Genomic DNA, 12966 nt, shown 5'->3' on the forward strand with positions numbered 1-12966 from the left:
CTAATGGCCATGGCTGATGAACCGGATGTACACTGTACTGTAAATGATGTTTTCGAGCACATCATTGATCAATGTGAATCGATTTAAGATCACTCTCTTAGCTACTTATGAGAAAATTGTCACATTTTTAATTACAAGTAGCTAACTTTATCAAGCGCTATAATTTAATAATTTATTGCTAATTCAATATGAATTATATAATTTCATATTATTTTATAAACATAGATAAACGTTTCTTTATATATTTCCTATTCTTATATTTCTTATCAGGAGTAAAGAAGAGTAATATAAAGCTTCAACTTACTATCGTCAAAACCATCTGTTCTCAAATTTTATGCATCTACGATTTCTTTTAAAGTAATCGAATTCATTGAAAATACTAAATCTATCCACTTATAAAAAGTTCGAATGCAATATTAATTGAAAAATATAACAAAATATTTACGAGAATGCTACAAAATCATTAATACTTTGTATATTCAGCGTACTATACGTATTCATGGTTCACTCAAGTCATTGATCTTCAGTTTGAAGACCGAAATTTTAAAGATATTATTCTTACAATTACATTTTAAAACTCTTCTATAAAATTTAAGAAAAATTACCGGTACATGGTATACGCATTTTCAAGATATTTTGTAATTTTAATCAATCAAATAAATATGAATATTTTATAAAATTTAGTATGGGATCTTGATAAGAACCGAAGATTATATTCCTATCTTGAAAACATTAATACTAATTAAACAAATCAATGAAAAATATAAGTAAATGAATATAAATTACACAATAAATACTGAATGAAGAAAATGTATACGTAATGTCCTATTCCATTTATCTCTTTAAAATTTATAATACTTTATTAACATTATATAAATAATTTGAGTAATTTTAGTAAATTAAAGAAGTAATTTATTATATTAATAAAAAAAATTATGGAGTTTTCAGTTTTCGCAATCATAAAAATTATTGACGTTTGGCTTATTGTTAGTTTGTTTTTCGAAAGGGAATAAATCCTTGTTTTTATCTACGAGAAGTTCTGATAAAAGAGACAAGGATTTACTCCCCCCCAAAAAACACACTAGTAATAGGTCAAATGTCAACAATTTTTGTCTGTAACAATTAACGATGAAGTTATATTTATATTTGTTTTTACTTCTTTTTACAATAAAGATTTTAAGTATAAAAATTGAATACTAACACTTTCCACTACTTTATATTTTTCTCCTATTGTTATGTTTGTTTGTGTGTGTGTGTGTGTACAGATATTATTTATTATTATACACCAATCGATATATATATATATATCGATTGGTGTATAATAAAGTCTCGATAAAACGATTCTGTATAATTTGTAAACTAGAACATAACCTAGGGGGTTATTCAGATATTTCAGTTCCACCGTTTTGGTTCGATAATCAAGCACGAAATCTTAACAATATCCTTCCTTATCGACATATAGTTTCATTTTGTTTATATTCCAAAAGATCTTGAAACTTGTATGTTAAATTTTGATTGATAAACAAAAGTTATTTTAAAGTTTATGCAAACTTACGATATCAGCGTTTATGTATTAATATATTAAAAATGTTATATTAAGTTAGTAACCTGTACATAGTATTGGTGTTAATTTTGATGTTTATAAACATTATTAATGTTTTATAAACATCAAAAATTATTCATTAAAATTAAAATTAAATAAGCCATAACAAATGCAAAATTATTTTATGAATTAATTATGTTTTAAGCTATTTGTTATTTTTAATACATTTTGGTACTTTCTTTGGTAATTTAATTAGGTTTAAATTTTATACAGATTAATATTATTTTTGTTAGAAATTATCATTAGATGAAAAAATAGCATTAATTGACCTAATTTACTGTATGTAAAACTTTGAATTTAAGATTCAACTCTACTTTCGAAATTTTTATTTAGAAAAACAATTAGATAAAATTATTCATATAAAGTTTTCGGTTCGACTATAGAAAAATTTAAAATTCTTTCTACGAAAAGTAGCCATAAACAATATTGATTTACACACAATCAACACAAATTACTTCTGTTAATTCATGTGAACATAATTACATAGCACAGCATGATATTTATGTAACGACAATTTGTTATAATTAGAATTTAAATCAACAATATAATTAATAAACCATTCGTGAGAACAGATGTTTTCTCATAATCATGATAGATTTACAGGGAAAAAGTGTTTATTACATTTCGTTCCATTAAATTTCCTTGCTTTATATAGAATAGATTCATATATTGTATTATTACGTGTTTGTGTTACGTGTTACGTATTATTACTTTTTCCACATGCTTTCGAACATAAAATCTGGATGCTTCTTAAATTCGAAGTGCTTTTATTTCGAGGTTTTTTTAACATTCTTCAAAAATCTATGGATAATGAGATTTTAAAGTACGTATATTTCCTGTATATTTATATATCTCCTGAAGTAGAGTTTCTCCTCTTTCTCTGATTTACTTATTTTATGAGAAAACGTCTGTTCTTATGAATAGTTTAGTAATTCTATTGTTGATTTATATTTTAATTATAACAAGTTGTCGTTAGATAAATACCATGTAATTCATCTAGGCTAAGCTATTTTTAAAATATGAAATTTTAATTTATTTGGCTACTGAAATAATTTTAATGGCTGCTTTCTATCCTTCCGCTTCGATTATATAACTATCCCACATCGATTATTTTTATATAGAGAACATCGAAAGTTGGTTACATCTATACAAAAATGTCATGTGATGCTGCACCAGATAATAGGATTGAATAAGAATATATATATATACATTTTTAAGGAATTATAAAGCAAAATATAATGCTGCAAATATTCTAAATTTATATAATTTTTTTTCAGAAATTTAGCTGAAATAATATGTTTAGAAGTAAAGTTTGGCGTAAATCATAGAATTTCGTAGACTGATGAAAATTTACGAATTTGGATTTGAGAATAACAAAATTATAGATAAACACGAAAAGGATTTGACCTGTCCATCACTAGGTACATATGAATGGTATGTTTTTCGTTTTGACAACCATAAACTGTGTAATTTACGAGATGATACTAACGGATAAGGACTATCATTTTGCATTTATTTAAAAAGAATCGGATACACATTGTTCACAATTTATCCAAATATAATGAAGGTCTGTTGTTAGCTTATCATTACAACAAATTCTCAAATCATAAGTACTGTACAATACAGTAGATAAGTACTGTATGATCAGTCGAAAGTATATTTTACAATGTTTCTGTTGGAAAATATATGAAAAGTGTTAAAATAAAATAAATGGAATCGTTCATATATTAGTTATAAGACAACTGATATTTCTAAATAAAATTCTAAACTTTAACTAACAATTCTGAAGATAACTTAAAATGCAATTCAATTGAATGCTTTTTTATGCTAAATAATGCAAAATAATTTTCTAAATTGCACTCGAAAATTGTTGATTCTTTACTTGATTGGTTCAAATCGATTTATTTATTTAATATTTTTTATTTTAACGACGATATATTGACTATATTTTTCTGTTGTTGATTTCATACCATTCTGTCTCTACAATAATAGACTTAATAAGTGCAATAACGCTGCTAATCGAACCTTTACTTTCTTTATTGGAGAGAAACAGTATTTTCTGGAGATCCCGAAATGAGAGTTACTTCTCTTCACCTTACGTCTGGAAAAGCATTGGATCAATGTGCGATAGTCAATTATCGGCCTCACTGCAGAACATTAGATAGTTTGCATTGATGATGCTGTTCTCATTTCACTGGCTCACGGGACTACACAGGAAGAAAAAAGACGATCCACTTTAAACGAAAATTGTTACGAGACTCCTGTATCCAAATACATGAGATCTTGCAAATAAATAGACCATAACAAATTAAGAAACTTTTTCTGCGAATGATTTATGATATATATTGAAGAGACTAACTTATATAATAATATAGTTAAACGAAGCATTAAACATTGCATAAAACTAATAAATTTTAATTACAATATTTATTTAACTTATTGTCTCAATGTTTTTGATGTTTCCTTTTACTTTCCACTAGGAAACGAAGGCGTTAACTTACAGAGCGACGTTTTATTAAAATCAATCTAATTCAATTGAAAAATTTCCTGAGAGGGGTTATAATATAAGGCACCTATTCTCCTGGCATTATGCATTTCGGACAGAAAGTCCCTCGTCAGTTACGCTTGTATTTAGTGCCCGTAATATGGTTACCTTCGGTTATAGGAGTTTAATAGGTAACGCACGATTCCATGACGGTTCACCTGTCAAAGGAATATGAAGAACGTTTTGCAAATATTTTTATACTCGAAATTTGTTATAAAACGTACGTAATACGTACATTAAGTGGACAGTAGCGCCAAATTTGGTCCTAACGGCTAAATTTTGAAGTGAAAATTCCCCGAACATCAAAACCGCATACTTCGGACAATATTTAGGCTATACCAAATTTGATTGAGACTTATTTAATAATTCTTTTTACAGATAAATCTGAATACATACTCTTTAATTATGCTTACCCTATATATTAAATTCTGGAGAATAACTCTGAATATTTAAATGATTAAGAGAAGGAGTTGAATATAAAATCGAATTATTACATAGATAGTTAACATATTGAAAATATAGAAAAAAAGGAATACTGTCATATTTTCAATATGTTAACTATCTATGTAATTATTCGATTTTATATATATATATATAATATATGTATATTTTATATATATATATAAAATATATAAAATATATATTATATATATATATATCCTATACTTATAATATAGCCTACATTAAAATTCTCTAAGGTCGTGAGACATCGAATTCCAATGTTATAATCGAGTTATATAAGGTGCTTTTGTTCATTTTTTAGACTAATAATCGATAAAATCTAAAATAACAAAAAATATTTTTATAAATCAAATTAATGATCAAATTTGTATTAGTAAAACGTACTTAAAATATATTGATTTGTATGACTTTTAGATGCATTATAAAAATAATTTGATAAAAATATTACGTTTTTGTCACATGACAGTCATGTGACAAAAACGGAGGAGTGTCTTCTTCATGCGAACAGACACTAACATTGCTTCTACTGTATATAACAGCGATATGCCAACAAAGTGTGTTGTTCGAATTAAAATATTCGGCAACAGTGAATATTTGTTTTCATCTTTTCCCAAAGGAAAAAGAGTAAAAATCTTTTCGTGTCGAACAGAATTTTTTTCTCTCTCTTTTTAATTCGTTGAATTTAATTCTTACATAATTACATTAATTCACTCGAATTATTTTCTATTCAAGACTGCATGGTTGTTAAGTAAAATGTAAAATATCTTAGCTCTACTAGTTTTTCGAATTAATTATATCTCTGACTAATGGTCACGGAATAAACGAAACCAGTGCCTCGTGTCAAAGTAGTTTCTTAACGTTATTCATTTTGTTTAGTTCTAATTAAGTCGCAATAATTACATTCAGATGGGTTTTCTGTTTAAAAAAAAAATTTTAAAATGCAAAAACAAAAAAACAATTTATCAAAATCGAGTTATTTGTTCCTTTCGTATACATTGTACTTGTCGAAACACTAAATTACTGTCTTATTTAAAATATATTTAAACACGTGATATTTAAATATTTTATCACGTGTTTTAAATTATGTTATAACCATATTGTAAAAAACACAATGTTCTAGACTCATTCTATGATTCATATTACTCAAGTGACCTAGAACACGCAAACCAAAATGTGATTAATTGATTTTTGAGCCAATCATGTATATATATCTGTTGAAAATATGTCTTATAAAACTATTTTAAAAAACATAAATTGGAGTGCTATTTTACGAAGTTAATGTACTCATTTCACTATATCTGAAGAGTCGGTTACAGATAAATTAATGTCAATTATCTCAACTTTTATCAAGAAACATGTCTTTAATAACCAAATCATTCATTTGGATAGGCTCATTACTACAAATACTAATTTAAAAAAACAATAATAGTAAATAAAATTTTAGATTGAATGTCGAGTATAGAGTAGTTAGACTAACTATTCGACTTAAGAATTTAGTTACTAAACATGAAGCAATAATAGCAAGTATCCAAGAAGATAATAGTAATTTTATCACGAATATTTAATATTGGAATAAGAAAACTTAATCATCAAATAGTTCTAGTCCAAAAATAAGTTAAGGTAACACATTTTAAAATAATAACGTGGAATATTCCTCATCGATTTTAGCTTTCCTTAAAATGTATCTCAATTAACCGACTTTTGGGCTATCCTGTATTGTTAAATTTCTGACAAATTTCAAACTGTCACAAACAAATAGTTCAATTTCTGATCATTATAATTGCTACTCAAAGGATCTTATTCTAAATTTTGACATTTTGTCGAAGATTCTTGAATGATTTTTAGTCATATTCTTTATTAGGCTGAAAAACTTTATAATGAAAAACTTTATATATCTTTAAAACTAAAATTTATTTTTATAATGGCAGAATATTAAAAATAATTTTAACTAATATTTTTATTTAACAACAAGTAAAGTATGACTGATAAAATGATAAAACTAGCAAAAAAAAAAAAAAAAAGAAAGAAAGTTTTACTACTTTCATACATAAATGTGTAATATTCCTATATAATTTGTTTTAATAATATTAACTTTTATTAATAAGAAAAAAAATGGTTAAATGATCTAAAATTCGAATATTTTTCAGCTGAATTTGACATTAATAATCGATTTATTTTTTCTCTTCATTTCTTACACCTTCTCTTTCGCGTTATTAATTTAAGTAAATAATTCATTTATTAATCGATTAATAAGAAATTTTATAATTTATATCATTAGAAATTGCAATAAAAATTTATTTAATAACATATAAAGATGTTTTCATGTATTTAATTATTTATATTTTCTTCTAACCTTGATACAAATAAATATAAAGTAACTATTTAAGCTTAAAGCACAATTATAATGTTTATATTTGTATATCTTATCTTTACATATATTAAATATAAGCTTATTTTTATATATTTTCAGCCGAAAACATTTTACTTGTTAGTTATAATAACAACCTCAAATATTTTATTAACATTTTAAAAGCTTATAAAAACAAGAAAATATAAAATAATCCTTATCTTCCTGAATTTCCGATCTCTATTTATAAGAAGATTAAAGATTTAAATTCGAATACAACTATTTATCTAATATTATTGAATATATAAAGAAAACAGTTTATAAATTTTTTAATTTTTTTTTGTATATAAATACTTAAATCTTTTAAATTTCGAGTAAAATGAAAGAATAACATTATAAAAATCGATATTAAAAATTCTGTAAGAACGGGTAAGATTTTTAATTTCAAGATAGATTTTATTATATACAAGAAGGAATATATGCAATTTTTCGAAAATTTCAAATTAACTTTATATTACTAAAATTATTCCATTAAATATATGAATTAAAATAACAATTTAAAAATTTTTTTTAATCAAAGTATGTTTAAAGTGTATTTTTATACAATAAACATTTAAAATGATAACTGACGTGTTTACTAAAGTTATAAGGACAATTTTAACTGTATTATTTTAAATTATTTTTTTAATTATTTAAAAAAAGTCACAGATTTCTCTTGACATTTGTTGATTATTTTCCTATTAACAAATTTAAGAGAATTAAATTCTATTTTGATTGCATTAATTATACTTCTTATGTTATTATCTATAGCCAATTTCTCGACTTATTGGTCTGATGTAAACTTGTTATAGACTTAAGTTATAACGTATTAAATGCATTCCTTGTCCATAAATAACTATAATACGACAAAACTAGATTACACTTTTAATAGCTATATATTTGATTCGATAACGAAACGTCGCATATACAATTTATATTAATTTTTTGAGTGTGAAGTAAAGTTCTTCGTACACGAGACCTTAAGAACATTGTTTATGCTTACGTGTATTTTATGTGTAAATCTAACCCTCTTTCTAATCATATACTGTAATTTAAATTTTAATTACTGTCGCTATAAAATTGTCTTTAAACCTTTTATTTTGATATATTTTTGTGTTTAAATGAAACATTTAACTATATAAGAATAATGTTAAAAAGTTGTTGTTAAAAGTTATTTAAGAAAATAACTTTATATTATCTAAATTCTAATAAAAAGCAACAAATAAATAATTATTATTTTAACTTTTTCTCCAGTTTCTTCGAATATTTTATAAAATAAAAACTTATGTTTTTGTTTTTAAAGATTTTTCTTAATATGTGAAATATGAAAAATTCCGATTTTATGCCTTTGTGTTTTTATATTTAACACGAAAATGTGAATGCATAAACAATGCTATGACATAAAAAATGATTTTTTTTCCTACTTGGCATTTATTTGACCCTTCATAAAAACAGAACCACAGTTTATGAAATGCAAAAAACTATACATAACATACACAACCAACACAATAAAAGGTATGATTTACTTTTTTGCATTACGCTTGGCATCGTTTCTAGTAAAGCCTTTATCATGCATTAATAATCAGTGGAGAAATGAATAAAACTAGACTAAAAACACAAAAATAGAGGAATGTTTTTGATTTCTGTGACGTTTATTTCGTCAACTGGTGGGTTATTGGCTTCCATACTGACTCTTAAGTCTCGCTGAACTGGCTATCAACTTATTCGACATTGCTCTCACTTTAAAACATATCGATATTCATGGCGCTCGATACGAGAATATTTTCTTAAAATATGTTTCTTTTTACTCTCAAAACTTGTATTTTTTAATGATTAAATCCATTAAACGTTGCTTATAGAAAAAATACAACTTTATACTTTATTTTAAATATTTAAGAGTTAAATTAAATAAATTATATTGAATTTTCTATTGTGACATGTCCACTTCTATAATTACTATTAATAAATTTTAAGCGTATAAACTCTAATATTAATCTCAAAGCAATTTTTTAATCAACATAAGCGTCGTATATTAAATACCTAATAGTTATATTGATCTGCAGTGTGTAATTATTTTCTCTTCGATGATTATGAAGCAAGTACTGTACATAAGACAATCTAGCACAATTCTTTTTTATATGTGACTTTAGCATCATAAGTAGGAAATGGAATGTCATATTTTTATATGTAAATGAACATTACTTATTCTTACTTCCTTTAACCGTGTTACTTAAATTAAAATAAATGTTTGTAGTTGAAAAATAATGATTATTTCTTTAAATTATGCATCAGAAAGACGTACAAAGTAAGCATATTTATAATTTAACCACTTACTATTCGATGATTTAAAAGCGACAAATGTCATATTCTTTCCTGGATTTGCTGTATATTTAACATTATTAATTAAGAGTTTTATAAAATAATTATAAGTAATTAACTTGAATAATTAAGATAAAGCTAACATTATAAAAATATTAAATTATGTTTTATTATAATATAGCCTATTTATTTATAAAATAAAATTCTTAAATAAAATTTTTAAACTTAAAAATTATTTAAATTATATTTAGTGAATTTATTTTGAAAATATCAATATATTTAATAATTAAATATAATGAAATAATATTAATAAGATCGCAACATAAATGGGGATTGTAAACCTATTGTGCCATCTGTTGAAGAAAATTTTTAAAATTTCTTTAAAAATACATAAAAGTTTTTAAATTTAATCCATATCGAAATATTCAGAAAAGTTTAATTGATGTTTACTTTAGTTTTTCTTCACAAAATATACTAAAATAAACAGAGTAGGGTAGCAATTATCTTATTGATTACCATGTCATTACTGTAATTGATTGCAAGTTTTTAATGCATTAACATAAATATATTTATTTTCATTCTATTACATTAAATATCATTTCCACTATATATATATACACTTTACAATTTTATATTTATTAAATTTACATATTCCGTAATAACAAAAAATTAAAACCGATATAAAATTTTTAAAACGCAAAAAAAAAAATCCCTATTTAACTTTGGGAATTTCCCTTCAGGTTATTTTAGTATTAAACAAAAGTACATTTACTTTGTGTTTTGTTTATTTGTTTGCTTTATGTATTCTCTGATCGCAAATAATGTTTTATTCTCCGTTAAATGTACCAAGAGCAATAAAGATTAAGCATGATCACAATTGTTGTTTTCTTCTAATGTTATTGCAAAATACATCCCTCATGTTCTTATTTTATTCTTCTGTTTTTAATATTATATTCTTTTATATTAAATTTAAAATTCTATATTTTATATTAGTATTCTTATTCGACATACAACAAAAGTGTTTATTTATAATTTATATTGTTTTGCATCATTATATATAAACTATATATATGCATCCGTACATAATCGTGAATTATAACATAAAATTATACTGTATAATATAATTAGAGAAACTTTTTAAAAATTTTATTTCATATAATATATATATATATATATATAAATTACCTATTTAATTTGACTATATTTGCCTAATTAAACTTCATAAATATGTTTAAACTTCATAAATTAAAGTGTGTAGTTTAAATTAACTTACAATTTAATTTTTATAAGTAATTTCTTTATAAAATATTCAGATATTTTTTAAAAAGTTTATAACATTTGCATTTGTTAAATGATACAATTTAATTAATGAAAATTGCGAAAAACTTACCTTGTATCATCATAACAATAGATAAAACAATTAGCAAAGTCAACATTATTTGTTATATCTATTATTCCTGAGACTCGAAAATCCTTTCTTTTCTCTTTAACTATATTCTACACTTTTAACTTATTTGCAATTAAAAAATAAAGTGAAATCCATGTCATTAAATTGTCACCAGTTTAAAAGCAAAAGAAGAAAAATTGCACTGAGTTTACACTGCACTCGAAATGCCTTTAACCACTTTACAATGCATTGTTTCTCTATTATTGCATTCTGCCAAGCATAAAAGTGTGTGAGATTCTCTCTCTCTCTCTCTCTAGTCAAAGACCACTTCGATGACTGGGTGGCGGTTGAACAGAGAACCGGCGACTCTGCTTCCACCTATACATATCACGCGTCACGTGACATAACGGCGCCACTTGCCATCACGGAGTCTCTCCCACTTTCTAAAAATCAAAGCATCTTCTTCTTCTTCTTCTTTTTTATTTTATTTTTTTTCATTCTTTATTCTTTTTTTATTCATTGCAATTTATGAAATAAAATCGAAATCGCAACTTCTAAAGCAAATTGAAAATAGAATTCTATTTTTTTTTTATTATTATTATTTAAAAAAATACGAATTATTTATTTTAAAATACAAAAATATATAAAATGACGAGTTTATTTTTGTTAATTTTTTAAATCTTAATGCTTTTTTATTGTATTTTTTTGAATTTTCGACTGTATTTTAAACATTTTTGAAAATGGAAAAATATCTGTTTTTTTAAGTAATAAAAAATTTTGTCGTATTTTTAAATATTATATAAAATTTATTTGATTTTTTTAATTATACTTTACTTATAATTTCAGAAAAAGTACAGTACGCTTTTATCTGTAGCATTATTTTTAAACACATGATAAACCCTTTGAAAAAATTAAATTATACGAATTAAAAAAATATATAAAAATGTATTATTAAGAAGTTTAAGATATTTATCATAATCATTTTTTATTAACTATTAAAAGATTTCTCTTAATAACTTTAAACAATTTATTATATTAAATAGAAAAATAATATATTAATCCTTCACTTTTTAAAGCACTTACGTCAATAAATAAACTTTATTTAATTTCTTTTAACTTGACTTATTTTTAAAACACGCACACACACATATATTTTACAAGTTAATAACAATATTAATAAGTTTATATTTAATTCGCATTTTTAACAAATAATATAATAGATAAAATGCAAACCTATCTCTCGCAAAAACCAATAAAGTTTTTTAATAAATAAATAATAAATAATTTTAATATTTTAGTTTAAATTAAAATTTTTCATTCAGACATATTTTTATTTTGGAAAAAGTCCGTCTAGACAGGTTTTACTGTATTTATTTGGTTTAGTTTTATTATCGAAAAATATCAAAAACTCTTTGATGAATTAAATATTGTACAATTTTAAAACTTTAATTTCAAATTTAAAAAGTAATTATAAGTAAATAAATCATCAATTTTATAATTTTTAAAATTTTTCTATACTTTTTAAAGTTTCTTTTAAAGTAATTTTTCTTCTAATTTATAACTTTTACTTCCTAAATTAAGTTCACTTTATGAATAGAAAGAACAATTTTTTAATGTCTCTTATAACCTATTTGTTCTTAATGGTCTTTAAATTAAATTAATAATATTTAATTATTTGGATCAATATTAACAATCAATTAAGATGATAAAAATAGATTAATAAGATTTCTTAAAATATTTTTTTCTAAAAATAAGTATATGATAATATATTTTTAATATTTGTAAAGTATTTCTTCTGTATTAAATGAGCTTTTTATTAATTCTTAATTACAAATTGATTAATTAAAAATTGATAAAAATTTCATTTTTAAAATTGAATAATTAAAAATTATTCAATTTTCTCATGTTACAAATAAATTATTCAAACTTCTCATGTTACGATAATATAGATTTTTCACGTAGTAAATCTGTAATAAAGTTTTCTATTAATGTTAAATTTGAATTATTTATTAATTTGTATTACAAATAAATGAGAAAATAACATGCAATTCAATTATTGAAAAATAATTTTTAATCACTGTGTTAGTTTTTTATTGTCTTATTTCAAATTTTTTTTTCGAATTTTTGCAAATAAACATTTATATCGAACGATGTAAGACTTAAGATCACATCACTTCACGCCATTTTATACATTATTGTATGACTCATATCATACCAAAATATTTTAAAATATCGCAGTAGATATTTCTGTTATTAATAAATTC

At 23.2% G+C, this 12966-nt stretch overlaps 1 protein-coding gene across 1 annotated transcript in view; it reads right to left on the reverse strand.

The window, feature by feature from the left end:
- Positions 1-11165, reverse strand: part of LOC136979553 (synaptogenesis protein syg-2-like) — a 270903-nt gene extending 259738 nt beyond the window's left edge. The window contains exon 1 of the mRNA XM_067275556.1: positions 10706-11165. Coding sequence (XP_067131657.1) covers positions 10706-10751 — 46 coding nt within the window. The 5' untranslated portion in view covers positions 10752-11165. The remainder of the gene's footprint in view (positions 1-10705) is intronic.
- Between the last annotated feature and the right edge of the window lie 1801 nt (positions 11166-12966).

This window comes from Centruroides vittatus, unplaced genomic scaffold (genome assembly GCF_030686945.1).
Source record: "Centruroides vittatus isolate TY-2023 unplaced genomic scaffold, ASM3068694v2 contig_628, whole genome shotgun sequence".
Lineage (NCBI taxonomy): Eukaryota > Metazoa > Arthropoda > Arachnida > Scorpiones > Buthidae > Centruroides > Centruroides vittatus.